At 50.7% G+C, this 21,407-nt stretch overlaps 1 protein-coding gene across 5 annotated transcripts in view; it reads left to right on the forward strand.

The window, feature by feature from the left end:
• The window catches only part of Scap (SREBF chaperone), a 51,662-nt gene that overhangs the window by 27,443 nt on the left and 2,812 nt on the right, over positions 1-21,407 (forward strand). For all 5 annotated transcript variants that reach the window (NM_001103162.2, NM_001001144.3, XM_006512083.3 and 2 more), the window contains exons 3-18: positions 1,664-1,793; positions 11,467-11,624; positions 12,246-12,466; positions 12,660-12,765; positions 13,267-13,439; positions 13,780-13,906; positions 15,833-15,945; positions 16,909-17,003; positions 17,614-17,712; positions 17,839-18,057; positions 18,726-19,102; positions 19,471-19,659; positions 19,764-19,965; positions 20,043-20,158; positions 20,242-20,755; positions 20,833-20,918. In NM_001103162.2, the coding sequence (NP_001096632.1) occupies positions 1,664-1,793; positions 11,467-11,624; positions 12,246-12,466; positions 12,660-12,765; positions 13,267-13,439; positions 13,780-13,906; positions 15,833-15,945; positions 16,909-17,003; positions 17,614-17,712; positions 17,839-18,057; positions 18,726-19,102; positions 19,471-19,659; positions 19,764-19,965; positions 20,043-20,158; positions 20,242-20,755; positions 20,833-20,918 (2,925 nt within the window). The remainder of the gene's footprint in view (positions 1-1,663; positions 1,794-11,466; positions 11,625-12,245; positions 12,467-12,659; positions 12,766-13,266; positions 13,440-13,779; positions 13,907-15,832; positions 15,946-16,908; positions 17,004-17,613; positions 17,713-17,838; positions 18,058-18,725; positions 19,103-19,470; positions 19,660-19,763; positions 19,966-20,042; positions 20,159-20,241; positions 20,756-20,832; positions 20,919-21,407) is intronic.

Here is a 21,407-nt window from a genome sequence, read left to right on the forward strand (position 1 = left end):
GAAGTTGAAGTTACAGATGAATGTGATGCAGTAAGTGCCAGGAACTGAACTCAGATCCTCTGGGAAAACGGAAAACATTCTTGCTGTTGAGCCATCTCTCCAGTGTTCATAGCTTTATTTTCAATAATGTCAATTAGAAACAGCCAAGTGTCCCTTGGCAGGGAAGTAGACATGTGTACAATAATATATTCATTCAGTGGAATACCACGTCCCTGTTATGTCAGGGCTTTTACTATAGTGCTAGGAGATGAGCACAAGGCCTTAGAGATGCTAGGCGAGCACTCTACCACTGACTTACGTCTCCAGCTCTCATGTGTCCATGTGCTTCACTGCTAGGCAGTGGTGGCACACACTTTTAATCCTAGTACTCAGGAGGCAGAGGCAGGCGGATCTCTGAGTTTGCAGCCAGTCTGGTCTACACAGAGAGTTCCAGGACTGCCAGGGCTACACAGAGAAACCCTGTCTCAAAAAAACCAAAAACAAAGAATTAGGTCTGCATGTACTAACATATAGGACTATAACAGATACTTATATATATTGAACCATTTACAATAAAGTTAGTTCATAAATAGGATAGATAATTTATTTTATATTAAGTTAAAAAATAGGCAAAGCTGGGCTGACAAGACGGCTCAGTGGGTAAAGAGCATTTGCTGCTAAGCCTGACAGCCCAAGTTCAATCCCCGGATCCCACATAGTACTAGGGATGAAAGAACCGGCTTCTGCAAGCTGCCCTCTGACCTCAACACGTGCCTGGGAGGTGCACCCCACACTAAATAAACAAATGGACGGATGTGGGGCCACATGGTAGAACGTACACATAGATAGATGTACGCGTCTCAGCACCAAAAACAAAAGAAAAGCAAAATGACTCGGCCGTAGCACTGTCTGTGTTGATGGCTGTGACCAGGGCTGTCTTTTGAGCTTCTGGACACGTTCTGTAGCTTGATCTCGGTGGTGATTAGCTATAGGGTTATGCGTGGATGAAAGCTGTACATCCGATGTGTGTGTGTCATGCTGTATGTAAGTCACTTCCTCTGTGTCTGTCGTCTTGTTTTGAGGGTACCACCTCACAAGGCCTCGAGTTTGCCTCCCTCTTACACAGTTTATTTCTGAATATTAAAAAAAATTAAGTGAAACATGAAACAAAATAAAATACACATGTATTTCATAGCTTGCTGACATGAGGCCAGTTTCTTTACGTGTGATGGACCCATTAACCTGTGCTCAGCATGGCTGAGTGATCCCCAGCCTCAGGGTGTCTTTCACAATTCTTATGATTTGTCCCTTTAAATAGAGCAGTTCCTCAGCTGTCGGAACCAGAATTTGTATCCTCTCCCCTAGTTTTTTTTTTTTAATCCTATGTCTGATTGATAAGACTTTGTGTTTAGCGTCTTGTCTAAAGCCTTAGAAAACAGTCAGCCAGCCTGTTATACTAGTTGGGCTTCTTTGTAGGTTTTGTGGCTAAAATCTGTTTGAAAATTCTGATCTCGATGATGTCTGAATTTCAGTGCTGAAATTCTGTGGTAAATAAGATGGGGGTTTTACACAGTTCTGGCAGTGGGGATGCACTTGGAATTGCAGTGGCTCCCGTGTCACCACCATCTCATAGACTCTGCCTCTCAGATGTCCTTATTCTTTCTCTCCTTTTCCTTCTCCCCAGCTACCCGCTGCTGAAGCTCCCCTTGCCTGGAACGGGACCTGTGGAATTCTCCACGCCTGTGAAGGGTTACTCGCCCCCGCCTGCGGACTCTGACCACAAACAAGGAGAGCCCAGCGAGCAGCCAGAGTGGGTAGGTGCTCGGGTTGTTACTGAGGAGAGCCCAAGCAGAGAGCTGATTGGTGGAGGCAGACTCTGCAAGTGACAGCAAGAGTGGTCAGCTTCAGACTAGTGACTTCACGTGCTCACCACTTGACAAAGGCACCCAAGTGTCTAGTTGTGCACTTAATGAGTAACTTTTATTGAAAGAAAACAATGGCGCATAAGTGTGAGCACCCTAGAGAAACGAGGGGTGACCAGCTGGACCCAGATTCATCCCCAGCCTACTCATACACCATGTGCAGAGACCAGCTGACAGGTCGTCCAGTCCTTGATCCTAGGTAGTCAAAACAGCAGAGCATCCCTGGAGTGAGCCTAATTTTCTCAGATCAGTAAGGAATTTTTTTTCAATCTTCATAATCCAGTCAGGTGGTTTTAAAAGTACAGTTGTTGTTGTTGTTGTTGTTTTAAACTAGAAGAAAAGTTGGAGGCCAAAGTAATTAAGTTCCCCAGTTACTTAGTTTATGAGGATCAATACCTCCTAGAACTCTTTGCTCCCTCAGCCCTACTGGACTGGACTGTTGTCAGTTGATGGGCTCTGAGCTGAGCATTGATATGAGAAAGTCTAGTTGAAGGCGGAGACTTGGTATCCCACTCACTGTGACTTCTGCACTTGCTATTTGAAGCTCAGAAGCTCGGCCAGCTCATGTTTGGATCTTACCTACCATGGAAGGACCGTGTGCCTATCCTTCATGCTGGGGACAGAGCTCCTCTTCTCTATCTCCCGCAGGATAGCACCTTCTTTCCACTTCCTTTCTGGTTACGGCCAGCTAACTAGTTAGGCATTTGACTCTCCTGTTGCTGACTTGTAACACCCTGGCAAGACGGTTCTGTGGATGAGAAAGACACACCTGTGTGTACCGGCCTCTGCCTCTGACCATCGGCATGAGTGGTCTGTGGCCAGCAGAAGCTGCTTGTGGGAGAGAGAGATGGTTCAGTGGGCTTCCCTGGTACTTTTCATTGATCTTGGATGTGACTGAGCTGGTGTGCAGTGCAGTACAGAAACATGGTAGTACACACCTTTAATCTCAGCGCTTGGAAGGCAGAAGCAGGCTGAATTCTTGTGAGTTCGAGGCCATCCTGGTCTGTAGAGTGAGTTTCAGTACAAGCAAGGTCTACATACAGAAACCCTGTCTCAAAAAAAAAAAAAAAAGGAAAAAAAAAGTTGGGGTCCAAGAATTTTCAATGGTCAATGCTGGAACAGTTTTTGCATCACAATAAAGGAGTATTGATTTACATGCATATGTTTCTACTCTCAAATAAATGGTAAATACTTGGAAGTTTATCCTAAATCCACATAATTAACTGACTCAATAAAATAAATAGGGACAGTAAGCAAATTCTTGGGCAGAAAAATTCATAATTCCCCCTTTTTTCTTCTTTCTTTCTTTCTTTCTTTCTTTCTTTCTTTCTTTCTTTCTTTCTTTCCTTCCTTCCTTCCTTCCTTCCTTCCTTCCATCCTTCTTTCTTTCTTTCTTTCTTTCTTTCTTTCTTTCTTTCTTTCTTTTTTCTTTTTTGAGACAAGGTTTAATGTTGCTTAGATTGGCCTCAACCTGCTATGTAGCTGAACTCCTGATTCTTCTACATCGGCCTCTCAAGTACTGGAGGAAGGCATGTTCCACAATACCCGACTTCTCTCTTCCTTACGTGTGTGTAGAGACTTCCTTCCACAGAGCACAGGCAGGGAAGGGCGTGTGCAGTGGAGAACTTGACAGGCAAGGCCTCAAGAAGGTGATGGAGGGTAAAAAGAACGGCACTTGCCTCTGGGGTCTGCCAGATGTATAGATAGCCCTAGTCTACTGAGTAAAACATCAGGCAGTCTCAACTGAGGGACACCCCCCAAAATACCTGACCAGCACTCACACCAAAACCAAGAAAAGTCTGAGAAACTGTCACAAGCTATGAGAAGCCTTTGGTGTCATGGTATGGCCTATGATTTTTAGAAGCTTCAGTCCCACTTTAGATGTCTCTGTTGCTTTGTATCTTAGATGAGGCATAACGTCGTGGCGGCAGCAGAGTGTGGTGGAAGAGCCTATTCATCACATTGTGGCAGGAAGCAGAGGAAGAGGCAGAGAGGCAGGAGCATGTGTGTAAAGAAGGTGTCAGACTCCCTGGAGCTAGAGCTACACGCTTCCCAGCAGCCCCTACTACAGAGTCTCGTCATCTTACCAGGTCCTTGGTCTGAGTTCAGCCTACTCTGTATTAGACGTAGCATGGCCTATGGCTTTGTAGGATTGGCAAGGAATAGTTCCTTCTGGGCAGAGGGCTGTGCTTATAGAGAAAGAAAAACAAAGCAGAAATAGCAGAGATTTTGATTTCCCCATGTGTGGCCTTGGGCAAATGACTGTACACTTTTGCGCCTGAGTTTCCATATTTATAAACAAGGTGATAATTATGCCTGTGTTACACATTATCCTAAGGATTAAATGAGAGAATGCAGACTTAGTGCAATGCCTGGCCCACCATTAGCATTCAGCAAATGATTGTGGCTGTCATTGTATATTGGATCTGGCTGGCCTGAACAGAGAGGAGAAAAAGGTCTGTATGCTTGGACTGCTTGCAAGGTCACTAGGTATGCTCCCAGGCCTTAGGCCTGCCCTTGGCTCCGTGGTTCTTTCTTCAGGGCCCTGTGCTAGCTGCCTTCCGCATGAGGACTCTGCTGGGCCTCTGCTTGTATTGCCGTGCTGTGAATTTATGGTCACTCAGGGTTACATAAATGCCAATGTTTTACGCACCACAGATGCCCAAGAAAGGGTTCTTGTTGAGTAGGTAAAGACCAGGATTATTTAAGAGTTGGTGAATGAGCCTACTATCTTATTTTATTTTGTGCACTGTAAGTGAGAAAGTTGGTGGCCCAAGTTGTTTCTGGGTTTTTGAGTTCAAATCTCCAATCGTGGAAGCCATCCCCTTAAAGGAACTAACTCAAGGACTTGAGAGATGATTCGGCAGGTAAGAGCACTTATCACTCTCACAGATTCCTAGGTTTGGATCCTAGTGCCCACATGGTCACAACTATCCCGAACTCCAGTTCCAGGGCATCCAATGCCCACTTCTGACCTCCTTGGTCATCAGGCACATATGCAGTACACATACCTACTTGCAGACAAAACATTTATACACTTAAACACTGTCTGCTTTTAAAAAAGAGTGTCACAGGCCTGGTATGGTAGCACACATCTCTAAGTCCAGCACTTGGGAGGCAGAGGCAGGCTGTGAATCTCTGTGAGTTCAAGGCCAGTTGGTCTACAAAGCAAGTCCAGGATAGTCAGGCCTCTGTTACAGAGAGAAACCCTGTCTCAAGTGCCCACCGCCCCCAAATGACACAGGAAAAATGGTGGTGAGGAGATCAGTCTGAATGAGCTTGTAGGGACGAGGAGGCTGAGATGACACTGCCTGGGCTGCCAGCTCAGTGCTCACCATCCCAGGGAATAACGTTCTCATCCTGATGCTCTGCTAGGTAGTTCATGGATGTGAAGCAGAAGGAAGGGACTGTGGAGGAGCAGGCTTAGTGGAGATAAAAGGGAGAGACTAGCCAGAGTCCAGAGCGACCCTGGGGGAGTGGGGGGAGGAGGGGGAGGGGAAGGGAAAAGAAGGGAAGCAGGTGCAGCAGCCAAGAGGGCAAAGGTAACCAAAATGGCAGCCCAGCCCCTGGAGTTGTGGAGTGGGGAATGGGCAACTTATGCTAACCATGCCCTGTAACAGGTAGGGACTGAGGGATTCTGGGAGATCCTGGCAGCCAGGTCTTCTTTGGTATGTTAAATAGACACCTCAGCTGTTAGTCCAGGTTTGTAACATAACAGTTCACATCTGTTATTTTGACTGGCCTTCACAGGGACCCTTTCTGGGCTGGGTGGCTTATTCCTATTTGGAGAGCCCTGTCTCATTCATAGCTCGAAGCCAGGGAGGGTGGTGCTAGAATTTGAATCTAGGTTGTTCTGCTTACTTATGAAGGAAGAACTAAATTCAAAATAGAAGATGGGCTTCAAAAGGAGAAAAGCCCGAGGGCCTCAGCACTTGCATGCCTGCCCTGGAGCAGCTGTCTTGGTGACTGGAACCTGACTACTTACGGAGATGGGGATGCTATGGCCTTTGTAAGAACAAAGCAAAGGATGCAGGCCTTTGTAAGAACCAATCTGGCAGGTTCCCAGAGGCATACAGGCTTGTGCCATGCCAGACTTCTAAGCCAGCAGTGTAGTGTTTGTGGTGGCTGCCTGAGCCTGGACACACAGAAGATGCAGGCAGAGATGCCTTTGTTCTCCAGGATCTCAGTTCTTCTCCCAAACTGCTTATGCTGGGCTGCTTCTCCGGAGTCAAAATTGTCTGAGATTTCCTGAGCAGGATGACTATACAGGAAGCGATAGCTCAGGGTCAGGCAGCGATAGCTCAGGGTCAGGCAGCTGTGGGTTTAATCTGGCTCTGCTCCCCATCGGTGTGTGACCTCAGACTCATGCCTTGGCTCTCCTTGCCTTGGTTCTGTTATCTTGGTATTTAGTTGAGGATCTTTCACAATACTGCAGCCCAGGCCTCAGGAATCTCAGAATTCAACTCGGGGGGGGGGGGGGATTTGCTTCCTCATGCACTCACATGGCTAATTGGTTGCAGGTTTCTTGCAAACTTTTTTTTTTAAAGATTTATTTATTATATGTAAGTACACTGTAGCTGTCTTCAGACACACCAGAAGAGGATATCAGATCTCATTACGGATGGTTGTGAGCCACCATGTGGTTGCTGGGATTTGAACTCAGCACCTTTGGAAGAGCAGTCAATGCTCTTAACTGTTGAGCCATCACTCCAGCCCTCTTGCAAACTTCTTAATTCCTTTCTAAAAGTTGGCTAAATGCCCTTTCTAGAATGGCTTACACGATGTCTTGTTTCACCAGGTGTTGGTACCAAAAGATGGGAGAGATTTGTTATAATGTTCATAACCTAAATTCAAAGATGGCATCACTTTGGCTTGATTCTCTGTCAGAAGCAAATCAGTCGATTAAGCATTCTTTTAAGGGGTGGGATTGCACAAGAACATGAGCCCAAGAAGGCCTGGCTTACTGGGGGCCGAACTAGAAGGCTGCCTACCATTGTCTCCCTCTGTTCTACTGAAAGGTCTTTTGTTTGCTTGGGGACATCTGAGTTCTATGAACACTTCTGCGTCCATTGTCACTCATGTAGGCTACCATTCCTATCTGCGTCCATACCTCTTTCTCACTTGAACATCAGGTAGGGAACTTACATATTTAGTTAGTTTTCTAGACAGGGTCTTACTTTGTAGCCCTGATTGTGCTGGAACTCACTCTGTAGACCAGGCTGGCTTCAAACTCAGGTCCCACCTGCCTCTACCTCCCGAGTGCTGAGACTGAAGGTGTGCGCCTTCACCAGCCCAAGTAAGGATTATGAAGGGAGCCCGTCCCCACAGACCGGGCTCACTGCACAAGGGATTGGCCACACCTCATCTTCACTTACATTTTAGTGCCTGCCTTCTTACCAACCTTACTGTTCCTTCCCCGGAGGATCTCTGGTACCGTGGCCTGTGGTGCTGGAGAATGTCTATCCTCAGAGCAGCCCTTACCCAGTGTCTGTAGGAGCAATATGGAGTCCCTCCGCTCTACTTGCTCAGGCACTGTGAGGTCGCTTGCTCAACACACCTTTTGCTGGCTCCCTCCCCTCCAGTTTCCTGTGTCTTTAAGATGAATTAGTATTTTCATGGTCTGCTTCTAGAAGTTTCCAAACTGGTCTAGGGCTTGTGGATGGCTGCCCCTGTAAGAGAATATTGATGTCCAGGAGAGAGAACTGGAAGTCACATATTAAATGATGACTTGATGATCCTGGGCTAAGACTTAGAAAGAACTTGAAGGATGTGGAGCACCTTCTGGGAAGGTACACGTGGAAGTCGGTGGCTGACCCAAGAGCCATTCAGCAGAGAGCCCAGGTGAGACGAGGAATGAGTCTGCAGAGGAGGCCGGACAACATGGCATGTCTGCAAAGGCTTCCGCCAGTGAATGAAAGCACAGGAGCTCTGGGCTACCCAGAGTTGGTGGGATGGCAAAGGAAAAAGCTGCCTGGGACAAATGGGATAACAATGTGTTGTATAGAAACACGGTGGAGGGTTGGGCATGGTGGTGCACCTGTGTGATACCAGTACCCCGGAGGCTAAGACAGGAGGATTACAAATCTGAGGCCAGCCAAAGCTACATAGTAGACTCCACAAAACAGACAGGTAACTCTGAACTGCACAGGAAGCCATGCTGCTACCTTCCCTGAAAAGAACAGTGGTGCTAACAATCCTTTCAAGAAGTTTGCGTGAACTTGGGAGTGGGCCCTAGTAATGCTCCTGGAGCCTGGCCCTATATCCCAGGTTGAGAACTCTGGCTCTGAATTATACTTACTTAGCTTACTAGTCCTTTGCTGAAATATAGGCCCAAGCCAGGCGGTAGTGGCACGCGCCTTTTAATCCCAGCACTTGGGAAGCGGAAGCAGGGGAATCTCTGAGTTAAGGCCAAGCCTGGTCTACAGAGTGAGTTCCAGGACAGCCAGGGCTACACAGAGAAACCCTTTCTCGAAAAACCAACAAAAAAGAAAGAGAGAAAGAAACAAAAGGGAATTTAGGCCCACGTGATTCTGGGTGTGAAGGAAGGGAAGAGTCCTGGGGGTGTGGAAATTGAGGGGTCATGAACTCTCTGAGACTGAGGAAGAGGTAGAGTCTGAGAGCAGCACGGAGCATCCCAGCTGACAGCAGGACTAAGCCTGGGGCTAGAAGCTCCATGGTGCCATGAGGGTGCTGTGCCTTTCACACTATTTAAGGGGTGATCCCCCACATGGGGTTCCTAGAGCCCCTTGTCCTTCACCCAGGCTAATGTGTGCCAAGTCAGCAAATCGCCACAGGTTAGAACCTGTGGCAGCCAGTTCCAACCAGGTGACAAAGTAGTCCTTGGCAGCATCAAGTGGCCCTGTGCGTCAGAGCCTTCTCTAAGCTAGCGTCATAAACAACTTCACAGCCCTACTAAGTACCACATACTTGTAATGTCTACACTTGGAAAACAGAGACAGGAGGATTACAACAAGTCTCAGGCCAGCTAGGATGAAGCCTAAAACCCCATCTCAACCAAAATTATGACTTTGCTTTCAGGTTGTTCCTTTGAGCTCAGGAGACAGTTCTGTGGCCTTCTCATCCACTCGCCTGCCCTGGGGAGTTCCCTGTGGAAGCAGCCCCTCAGCCCAGCTCGCTCTAGCCTACCTGCCTGCCTGTCTCTCTCTAGTGCCATTGAACTTCCAGGACCTTGGTTTCATTAGACAGCCCCTCCACTTCAGGAACATTTGGACTTTTCTCTGTCATCAATTTAAAGCCCAGAAGATCCAGCCAGGTTTCCCAGCTGGCCTTTCACTTGCCAGGGTTCTTTTGTGCTGTGCAGGCCTTCTTACTCTGTGTCCCTTGCTCCTCAGCTGCCTTCCCTGCCTGTCTCCTGCCCCATTCTCATAGCTGCTCAGCTGTAGCTCACATACTACACACTTTAGGAATGTTCCATGACATGGCACGTGAATGCTCTAATCTGCAGTTTGAACTCAGTGCCAGTGATGTCAGCACCAATATGGAAGAATTTATTATCATTGTGCCAGCAGTTTATGAGGCCACTAGCCGGCATGCTCTGGGAGTGAGACGGCTACACACCAAGTTCTTGTGAGAAAAGTGTAGCATTTAGTGAGAGGCTTGAGTCTGAGACACTGTGATACCCTACTTGGTTATGGAACTGCCTGAGCAATCAGTCCCCCTTCCTACTGCTTAGTGCTATTATTTCTGTTAAAATTCCATCTCTGGGGTGCGAGTGGGCAGGAGATACCCAGAGGTGCTCCTGCTACCGTGCAGTGCATGCGGTGTGTGGCAGCTGGTGGGCAAGTGCCACTGCAGTGAGCAAATATGTAGTGGAGAGATGGGAGGGAAAGAGAAGCGGAGAATCGGTGGTGGGGAGAATCAGCCTGATGTGAGGCGCTTGCCCGCCCACGTAAGGCCATGTCAATGTCCTGGCCAGCCATGTCTGTGGCCCTGCAACAGGAGGATTCTGTATCTATGGCTCATGTTACCACCAAAGGCCATGGGGATATCCCTAGTATGGGATATCCTTACCTGGGGCCATGTTATGTCCAAGGACTGCACAGTGTTAGCCCTGTCTCTTGTCAGCCGCAGCATTCAGGAGAGCGGTCTGCACTTTGTCTGGGCAGCACACTAGAGCTGGCCCTGTGGTGTGGGTGCAGGAAAGCTGGTCCCACCCTTTGACTGGGCAAACCTGGATAGCGGATCCCAATAGCAGGGGTGCAGGAGAGCTGGTGGGCTGACCAACTCAGCTACCACCTAGGCCCAGATCTAGGGCTTTGAGTTGGCCCATCCCAGCATCTACCCCATCTGTGACTGCTGGAGCTTGTTAAGGGACCAATCTTGCCGATCCAAAGCTCCAGGATTTCCATGACATAGGGCAATGGCAGTATATCTGAGAGGAGTCTTGGTGAGGATCCAGTATTGATAGTATGGAGGAAGCCAGAGGCCTCAAACCAGACCAGTGATTCACAGCAATGCACATTTACAAGTAAAACCGTTTGAGCAAAAGGGTGTGCTGTATGACACACTGTGACACACTCAAATTCCATGGTGAGAGTTCTTGCTTGCTTGTCTATCTGTTTTCTTTTGGGTGGTTAGGTTGTAAGGGTGGAGGGCGGATCTAGAGGGACAGAAATGAATGTGATTGAGGTGTGTGATGTGAAATCCACACGGAATCAATAAAATATTAATAATAAATATGTAGACGGAAGGAAAAAAACCTCTGGGTGAGGAGGTGGTGGCACACAACTCTAATCCCAACACTCAGGAGGCAGAGTCAGAGGCAGGCAGAATTCTTAGTTCAAGGCCAGCCTGATCTACAAATTGAGTTTTAGGGCTACACAGAGAAATCCCATCTCAAACAACAACAAAACCCAAGCAAACAAACCCATCTCCACAGATGTCTACTCAAATATATTCTTGTGTGACTGAAGCGAGCACACATCTGGATGCCACAGGGTGGGTGGTGGTGTTTTCTTCACACCTGGAACTCTGGTCAGAAGCACTTCTCATGCCATAGAGTTGGAGAGCTGGGCTTGAAAAATGTGTTTGTTGTTTTTGAAACAGCTGTGTAGCCTGGCTGGCCTGGAACTCACTGATTAAACAGGCTGGTCCTCAGACATGGGGTGATCCTGCCTCTGCCTCTTAATTGTTCAGATTATATCATGCATCACCATACTCGGCCAAAAACTTGGCTTGATTTTTTTAAGCACGCTACAGAGTAGTAATTCTGTGGATCAATGTCTATATATCACTGAGACCTCTTGGAGCTTGTAGTCTGGTGTAGCTAGCAGCTATGCCCTGGTAAAGGGCTAGACAGGAAGTGATTTAGGCTTGGTAGTATGATAGACCAGACATGTCTCTTGCAGACACAAAACTCTGTTATAATAGTATGGGCTAAGGACCAGTGGGGGTGTAATGGACATAGCTTTATTCCTGAAAACACAGAAAATGAATCTGAGCTTTGTGGGGAGTAGGGCGTATTTTCCCAACACCTAACTCATTAGTGTCTTCCCATAGCACGTGCTCAGTGTTTCCTTTCTACCCCGTCCTATTTCTTCTGCAGTATGTGGGTGCCCCCGTGGCGTACATCCAACAGATATTTGTGAAGTCATCGGTGTCTCCCTGGCACAGAAATCTTCTGGCAGTCGATGTGTTCCGGTCACCTCTGTCCCGAGCATTCCAACTGGTGGAAGAGATCCGGAACCATGTGCTGAGAGACAGGTACTCCTCTCAGGGACTCCCAACTCCGAGTACCAAAGGGAGTTACATTATCAGTCAGCTTTGCAGTTCTCCTTGGGGGCCCTTTGACGCTGCATCCTCACAACTCACAGAGTGAGTGTCAATGGGCCTGATGGTAGGGAGGTAGCTGAGCAATAGCTGACCCATGGTGCCTGCCTCTGTGCTCTGTTGAGATTAGCAAGCTCTACCTGGGGGTACCTTCTGGTACATGCTGGCTCAACAGACTGTCTATTGCCACCAGGTTTTAGTTAGCTAATGACTTTGACGAGAATTTTGTGAACTAAAGCCCTAAATCTTTTGCACTCTTGCCCACTAAAACTGTCTAAGGTGTTTAGTGGGGGAGTTTGCGTGCTCTCACATGCTTGCCTTTCCAGGAAGGAGACAGCTTTAGGACTCCAGTGCATTCTGAGGGCTGCATAGATGCATGGTCTTCTTGTTGAATACTTAGAAGCATTTCCCTCAGCATCCTATCACCAGGCTCTTTGGAGATAGCAGGGAGAGAGAAAGCATTTAGGAACTCGATGACAGATGATTCCCCATAAGTACAGGGGGTTGGCCCTATGCTGGCAGAAACAGCAGCGGCTTCCTCCGTATTCTCCTTAGCTCAGGGACCAAGAGCCTGGAGGAGGTTTGCCTGCAGGTGACAGACCTGCTGCCAGGCCTCAGGAAACTCCGGAGCCTACTTCCCGAACATGGCTGCCTGCTGCTGTCCCCTGGGAACTTCTGGCAGAATGATTGGGAGAGATTCCATGCCGACCCTGACATCATTGGGACCATCCATCAACATGAGCCCAAAACTCTACAGACATCAGCCACACTCAAAGGTACCCTCAGCACTCAGGAGCTAGAGAGATCTGTCTGCTCACTGTCTCTCCTTCAATGGGGTGCTCCAATATATCAGGGGCTGCCTCTCGATTCTAAGAATAAGGGTAGAGAAGGGGTTCTGGGTAGCCCAGTTGCCACTCTGTATTGGTGACTGTTATTCCTTTGTGGGTTCTTGCTTGTTTCTGCCCACAGACTTGCTGTTTGGTGTTCCTGGGAAGTACAGTGGGGTGAGCCTCTACACAAGGAAAAGGATGGTCTCCTACACCATCACCCTGGTCTTCCAGCGCTACCATGCCAAGTAAGGTGCTCAGGTTCTCGTACTCTGCGGGAGACGTGGCCCTGAGTGGTTGCTTCTCTGACCAGCATGGCCCCAGGCCTCCTATTGAACTGTTTGTGTTCTTTATACCAAAGAATTTTATCTGATAATTTGAGGATGGCCTCTCAGGCCTGACTAAGAACAAGGGAATTGAGGCAGGTCTGACAACTCTCATAGCCTGGTGTTTTCTTCTGGTTTCTTCCTAAGCCCTGGGCTGGTGGCCTCAGCTGACTACTGAGCTCCATGCAGCCTCTGTCTTCTGAGCAGGCCACTGCAGGCAGCTCTCCACAAGTGGCTGGAGCCCCTGAGGCACCTCCGGTGTGCTCTTCTGGGCCTCTGGCACCTGGAACCAGGTGATAGGTCAGGAAAGGAGGTCTGCAGCGTCATCATCCTTGTGGTACCTGTGGAGACTAGAGAGATGATAAGACACCTCAGATGGGAGGAGACCCTGTGGGGCCCCTTCAGGGACTCTTTTACCTACAGGTTTCTGAGCAGCCTACGTGCCCGGCTCATGCTGCTGCACCCCAGCCCCAACTGCAGCCTCCGAGCAGAGAACCTGGTCCACGTCCACTTCAAAGAGGAGATTGGCATTGCTGAGCTCATCCCGCTCGTGACCACCTACATCATCCTGTTTGCCTACATCTACTTCTCCACACGTAGGTCGCAAGATGAGCTGCTCCATGACACCCACCTCCCCGCTGTCGGGAACGGCTTGGAGCCCAGAGCATATCTGGCGGCCACTAAAGCTAAGGCTTCATTTCTCCCCCTATAGATTCTCAGGGGCTGCTGAGGAAAAGACACTTTATGGGCTAGAGCTCCCCAGAGGAGTGCTATGTCCCTGAGCCTGGAAGTGTTTCCTTCCTCGTCCTTTTCTTCCGGTTAAGCAGGACCTTTCCCTCCCTTGACTGATGGCACAGTCTATCTTAGGAGCCCAGTTAAGAAGGGTCCCAGGGGCTGGGGGAGGTACTGCCCTGATGTGTCCTCTCTGCTCTTTAGGCAAGATCGACATGGTCAAGTCCAAGTGGGGCCTCGCCCTGGCAGCCGTGGTCACAGTACTTAGCTCACTGCTCATGTCTGTGGGGCTCTGCACCCTCTTCGGCCTGACGCCCACACTCAATGGCGGGTAGGTCTCCCAGGGCCAGAGTGAGCCATCAGGCCCCTTGCACATCTGGGCCCTGTTGACCATTGTTGTTTATTGTTATGCAGTGTCTTTGCCTTATTATTTTTGACATTGAAGAGCACATTTTTCCCTCTTTAATCATACATATATATATATACACACACACACACACACACACACACACACATGTGTCTGTGTGCCATGTCTTCTTTCTATGGAACATATAGTTATATGCATATATGTGTTTGTACATATGTATACATACACATTGAGTGCTTTTAGAATATTTATATTTGCATATGTATGGTATATATGTATATATGGATGTTATTGTTTATATTTTAAACAATAACACTTTAATTTTTTAGATTTATTTTTATTATTTTTAATATGTTAGGGCATAGAAGACTATGCAGTTGAGTAGAGGTGTCCCCGGAGCTCTGGCTATGGGGGTTGTGAGCTGCCCGGTATAGGTGCTGGGAACTGAACTTGGGTCCTCTGTAAGAGCAGCAAGCACTTTTTTTTATTGTTTTTTGTTGTTGTTGGTTTTTCGAGACAGGGTTTCTCTGTGTAGCCCTGGCTGTCCTGGAACTCACTCTGTAGACCAGGCTGGCCTCGAACTCAGAAATCCTCCTGCCTCTGCCTCCCAAGTGCTGGGATTAAAGGCGTGCGCCACCACCGCCTGGCCTATAAGCTTTTGTTTGTTTGTTTGGGTTTTTTTAGCAGCAAGCACTTTTAACTACTGAACTGTCTCCCCAGCCTGCACACTGCTCGCCCAGGGCTTGTGTCCAGGGAGTGCCCGATAAAGAAGCATATGTGTCTTCCTCACTCTTAGAGGGACTGGCAGGGCGGCTCAGTGAGTAAGGCACGTCCTGCCGAGCCCGATGGCTTGAGTTCAGTCCCTAGAGTCTGTGATGGAAGGAGAAAGGCGAGAACCAGCTCCACAGGTTGTCTGTTGATCTCCATATACATACATACATACATACATACATACATACATACATACACACACGAATATAGTGAAAGTTTAAAAAAAAAAGATTTAAAGACACAGATCGAGTAAGTGTGGAGTCCCTGTTGTCAGTGTATGGGGATGTGAGTTCACTCCCTTCCACACTAATCTCCTTTCCCCTCATTCCTAGGCAATCTTAGTGCAGAAGCCCTTGGCTTTGGGCTCTGAGGCTGCCCAGCCTGCCTGTGTTACTAATCGCCTGGCCCGTCTGTCCCTGACCTTGACTTCTCAGGCAGACATAGGAAAAACCACTTTGCCCCCAGTGCTAGATATCAGACCCAAGGCCTAGGACAGCAGTCAGCAACTGTGCAGAAAAGCTTCTTTGTATGGCTCCTGCTGGGTTCTGTGTCCTGGACTGCCTGCTTCCTTTTCTGAGCCACTTTGAGAGCTTCAGGTACATGGATAAGGCTCAGCCAGCAGCCAGATGCCCAAGGGGACAGTTACTCCTCTCAGAGATAGCTTCTCAGTAAAGGTGTAGGCTGCGGCTGTCCCTCCCATTTAGATGAATATCTTGGCCTGGAGTGACAAATATAGAGCCCATGGTCATTTCATCAGCCATTGGAGTCTAGTGTGGGAAGGGTCAAGAAAGCTGGGGTCTGGTAGTGGGGTGTTGATGTTCTCTAGTAGGCTGCTTTGAGTTTCCCTTCTCTACTGGGTAGAAGCGACAAGAGACAGTAGCTGGCCCTTAGCAAAGCTTTGGAATCGGCCTAAGGGCCAGACCTGGGTTTACAAGGTGCCTTGTTGGATGAAGCTGCATTCGAGAGGGTTTCTTCCCTGTGCCACAGAAGCCACTTGGCAGCCTCTATTATAGGTTGGAAGCCCCACAGCTTCCTCAGGGCTCAAGCCTGGTAAGAACTAAGCCTGTATTAGACCCGATCATGCCACCATCCCTTACTGTCTTTTCCTCTGCTCCCCAGTGAGATCTTCCCATACCTGGTGGTCGTTATTGGGCTAGAGAACGTGTTGGTGCTCACCAAGTCAGTGGTATCAACTCCAGTGGACCTCGAGGTGAAGCTTCGGATTGCACAAGGTAACATTGGGGTGATGGCCTTTTCCTCGTATATTTAGGCTCAAGGAGGTAAGGAGCCCTCAAATTGTGTCTTTAGGGCTGTGGTGATAGCTCAGTAGAGTGCACAAACGTGAGGACCTGAGTTCAATCTCCAGACCCATTTCAAGGCCACACACAGTGCAGCACCGTTGTAATCCCAACATTAGAGAGACAGATAGTGGACCCTTAGCTGGCCTAACCTAATCGCTGAGCCTTGGGCCAGTGAGAGACTGTCTCAACATGCAAGGTTCCTGCAGAATGATACCCACGTGACGTCTACACACGCTTGCACACATATGCACCCACACAGCCCTACAACAGAGTCTCTCACTGCGCAGCCTTGGTTGGCTTGGGACTTGCTATGCGGACCAGGCTGGCCTCAAGCTCATAGAGCTCCATCTGTCCTTACCTCCTGAGTGCTAGGAAAGAAGGTATGCGCCACCATGCCCTGCTAAGGGGAAGTCCATCTCTTGAGACACTTTATCCTAGGCCTGTGTCTGTGACAGTAAGCAGAAGCTGACTGCATTCATTCCACCATCCTCCGATGAACTTATGTGCTGTTAGACTCTGCCCTGGGTGTGGGGTATGAAGCGATGAGGCAGAGCCTTGTGTGTGAATGCAGACTTGTTATGGCCACATAACCCTGAGGGCAGCATGAGGAGGAGTCGGTTAGCTCCGCCATTGCTCTGCAGGTCAGGAGTGGATATGGCTCCTTGGGTCTTCTCATCTCATTGCCCTGGTTCTCCCTTGTTCTGCCACACCCCACCCTTCCTCTGTAGTCAGTGCACATGGTGGTGACTCCCTAGAGTCTGCCCATTGGGTGGAATGGCTGCCCAAATTCCAGACCCCCTCTCATGCTCTGTCCATCTGACAATGCCATGGTCGGGTATAGATGTGTAAAGCAGGCCGGCTCGCCACCCCTCAGTTTTTGGTTTCCCTATGCAGGCTTGAGTAGTGAGAGCTGGTCCATCATGAAGAACGCGGCGACCGAGCTGGGCATCATCCTCATTGGCTACTTCACCCTCGTGCCTGCTATCCAGGTAATGCTCCAGGGCTGGCTTCGCCTCCTAGCAGCCATATGGGGCGTGTGTGTGTGTGTGTGTGTGTGTGTGTGTGTGTGTGTACGCGTGGGTGTGTGGGAGTCCTGTCATCTCATGCAAGCCTTTGATAGGATCCATGTCGCCTCCTAGCAGCCATATGGGGCGTGTGTGTGTGTGTGTGTGTGTGTGTGTGTGTGTGTGTGTGTGTGTACGCGTGGGTGTGTGGGAGTCCTGTCATCTCATGCAAGCCTTTGATAGGATCCATGTTGCTGTGCCAGAGATCTCAAACGAGGGCAGGGGAAGAAGACCGAACTTCCAGCAAGTTCTGGCCCTTAACTAGGCCTAGGATGCAAGCCACCCCTTCCCTACGTTAGGGCAGAATTCCCCTTCTTTCTGTGGTAACTGGCAGACAAGCACACGAGCAAGTCAGGACTTGTGGAGAAAGGCTCTGTCCTGCTGTCCTGACCACACTAGTCAGCTCCCAGCCTCCAGACAGTAGCAGAAGGGTGTTTTCCTTTGCCATTGCTGTGCTCTGCCAAGTCTGGGGCCTGTGCCTCCCAGGCTGAGAGCCACTCGCGCAGACACCATGCCTCTTGTGTGTTCACTGCAGGAGTTCTGCCTCTTTGCTGTTGTGGGCCTGGTGTCTGACTTCTTCCTCCAGATGCTGTTCTTCACCACTGTCCTGTCGATCGACATTCGCCGGATGGAGGTAAGAGAGGCTGAGTCTGTCTGCTTGGTGCTGACTTTGTTTAGAAGGTCTCTGAGTGAGTGAGCATGGCCTCAAGCAGAGGCAGCCTCCGAGCAACTTGGGGCCTGATCTCTGTGCACTCAACAGCTAGCAGACCTAAACAAGCGGCTGCCCCCTGAATCCTGCCTGCCCTCAGCCAAGCCCGTGGGGAGGCCAGCACGATATGAGAGACAGCAGGCTGTACGGCCATCCACGCCACACACCATCACATTGCAACCATCTTCCTTCCGAAACCTGCGGCTTCCCAAAAGGCTGCGTGTCATCTACTTCCTGGCCCGCACTCGCCTGGCCCAGCGCCTCATCATGGTACCTGTCAGCCCTGCTCTGCCTTGCAAGGGGCAGCACTCAAACCCCAGGGGTGGCACTGCAGGGCCTTCCTGAGCTCTCTGACCAGGAGCTCCTGGCCTGCCTGTTGGGGAAGCAGTGCCAGGATCAGCAGGGAATGAGCTGCCTCTAGAGGGACCAGGACAGGGATTCTCCAGGATAAAGTCACTTTGCGTGGTCAGGGTTTTCCTGGGCCCTGGCTAATCGGCCTCCGTGTAGCAGCAGAGAGCAGTGGGATGTGCTGGCTGTTGAGGTGGCAGCTAACGGAGAGGGTGGGGGTGAACTGAGGCCCTTGGGAAGGTTTGCAGTAGCTTAGGTACCTGGGCCCTCTGGCCAAGCTGACCAGGGAATAGTACCAGCTTTCTGGGCCCAGCGAAGAAGAGGTTGGGAAGTTCTGTCAAATTAAAGGGGTTCCAGTGGTTTCTGGCCTTGAAAACCCAGTTCTCAGCCATGGAAAGGGAACCAGGCCTCTGGTGGCAGATGTTGGCAGGTGGTAGTGAGAGGCCTTGGGGGAGTAAAAGGGAGTACAGATTGGGGGCCATGTCCTACCTGCACATCCAGGTCCTTCCAGTGTGTGAGCCAAGACTGCTGGGGCCTGGGGCTTCCCATTGCCTACAAGGCCCTACTGAGCACCCGACACCCCACTGCAGGCTGGTACCGTTGTCTGGATTGGCATCCTGGTATACACCGACCCGGCAGGGCTGCGCACCTACCTTGCTGCCCAGGTGACAGAGCAGAGCCCACTGGGTGAGGGTTCCCTGGGCCCCATGCCTGTGCCTAGCGGAGTGCTGCCTGCCAGCCACCCGGACCCTGCATTCTCCATCTTCCCACCTGATGCTCCTAAACTGCCAGAGAACCAGACCTTGCCAGGTGAGCTGCCTGAGCATGCTGGTCCAGCAGAGGGTGTCCATGACAGCCGAGCCCCAGAGGTAACTTGGGGGCCTGAGGATGAGGAGCTGTGGAGGAAATTGTCCTTCCGCCACTGGCCCACACTCTTCAACTACTACAACATCACACTGGCCAAAAGGTAAGCTGAGCTGTGCCAACTGTCCTCTTTTTTGGTGTCAGCTCACCATCCCCAGAGCATCTCCTCCTCCACTAGGTGAGAGAAAACTAGTGCGAATTCTGAAATAGTTGAAACCAGTTTATGGGGGCAGTGATACAGGAACTAGCGCTCCCAGCAGATATACTAGGAGGGTGGCCCTGAGTCCTTGTTCTCAGGTTGCTTGCCTCTCTTCCCCTTGGCAGAATGAGATGCGTTGATGGGTGCCAGGGTGCCAGTGTTGAAAAGTAGCGAGATTGGGGTGCCAGAGCTGCTTTGGGAGGGACTGCAGGCAGTGAGTCTCCACTAGGAGAGCATCCCCACCGAGATGGGGCTTCACTGCCTACTCACAGGTACATCAGCCTGCTGCCTGTCATCCCTGTCACACTACACCTGAATCCACGGGAGGCTCTGGAGGGGCGACACCCTCAGGATGGTCGCAGTGCCTGGGCCCCACAAGAGCCTTTGCCCGCTGGCCTCTGGGAGTCCGGACCTAAGGGACCAGGTGGAACACAGACCCATGGCGACATTACCTTGTACAAGTAAGACCTCCCTCAGTGAGGCAAGAAGTGGGTCGGGGTGGAGCCGGGGGGGGGGGGGGAAGGGGAGGGGTACACCCTGCTCATGCTTTTGCTGCCCCGCACAGGGTGGCCGCGCTTGGCCTAGCAGCGGGCATCGTCCTGGTGCTGCTGCTGCTCTGCCTCTACCGGGTGCTCTGCCCGCGTAATTATGGGCAGCCGGGTGGTGGCCCCGGCAGGCGGAGGCGCGGGGAGCTGCCCTGCGATGACTACGGCTACGCACCGCCCGAGACGGAGATAGTGCCGCTGGTGCTGCGAGGTCACCTCATGGTGAGTGGGGTGGGAATCAGCGGACTTCAGCAGGTCGTCGCGGCCTTGGCCCTTGTCAACATAGCACCCTCACGCAGGACATCGAGTGTCTGGCTAGCGATGGGATGCTACTAGTGAGCTGCTGCCTGGCAGGCCAAGTCTGCGTGTGGGACGCTCAGACAGGGGACTGCCTCACACGGATCCCACGCCCAGGGTAAGCGTGGGTTGGCCCCGCCTCTGCCTGCTCTCGCAGGCTCCGCCCTTAGCTCAGACTTGTGTGGTCCTTGACCTGGCCAGGCCACGCCGGGATAGCTGCGGAGGTGGAGCTTTTGAGACTCAGGAGAACTGGGAAAGGCTGTCAGATGGAGGCAAGGCTAGCCCGGAAGAACCTGGAGACAGCCCTCCGCTGCGACGACGCCCCCGAGGGCCTCCACCGCCTTCCCTCTTTGGGGACCAGCCCGACCTCACCTGCTTAATCGACACCAACTTCTCGGTGCAGCTGCCCCCAGAGCCCACTCAGCCCGAGCCTCGGCACCGGGTGGGCTGTGGCCGCTCTAGAGACTCGGGTTATGACTTCAGCCGCCTGGTGCAGCGTGTGTACCAGGAGGAAGGCCTGGCTGCTATGCGCATGCCGGCCCTGCGCCCACCCTCCCCTGGACCTCCCTTGCCCCAGGCCTCTCAAGAAGAGGGGACTGCACCTGAGAAGGGCTCCCCTCCCCTGGCCTGGACCCCCAGCACAGCCGGTTCCATCTGGAGCTTAGAGCTGCAAGGCAATCTCATCGTGGTTGGGCGGAGCAGCGGCCGGCTGGAGGTGGGCCGAGTGGCTGCCCACACGGAGCTGGGGGGGTTCCCACGGGGAGTGGGTGCTCAGAGCCTCTGTTTCCACAGGTGTGGGACGCCATTGAGGGGGTGCTCTGCTGCAGCAATGAGGAGATCTCCTCAGGCATCACAGCCCTTGTCTTCTTGGACAGGAGGTGAGTTATCTGGCTGCTTGCCTCAGCCCCATGTTTCACCCAGCCTGTGAGGGTCAGACCGCTGTCCGAGCGAGGCCTGAGGCCTCTTTGCTTGGTGAGGGGTTTGACCTATTTTTATTCAGTCTCTGGTGATATGGTGGTTTACCTTAAAAAGGTGTCTTTGTAGTAGGGGCCAGGCATAGGCTAACGCAGAGTACACTGTTTTCTTTCTATCTGTCTAAGGCAGTGTCTCTCACTGGAAGGCGAATACTGACCCTCTGGCTGTTTCACTCTTCAGCTGCAGAAAATATGTTGGCAGAACATTTTTGTTTGTTTTTTTTTTTTTAACGAGGTCTTGGTTTGGATGCTATATTTTTTCTTTTTCTTTTCCTTTTGTCACATGTTCAGGGTTTTTGTTTTTAAATAAGTATTTTGCTTGCTTTTATATGTCTGTGCACTACATGTGAGTTTGGTGCCATAAATTCTAGACGAGGGTGTGTCGGGCAGGGC

This window comes from Mus musculus, chromosome 9, assembly GCF_000001635.26.
Source record: "Mus musculus strain C57BL/6J chromosome 9, GRCm38.p6 C57BL/6J".
NCBI classification, from domain to species: Eukaryota; Metazoa; Chordata; class Mammalia; order Rodentia; family Muridae; genus Mus; species Mus musculus.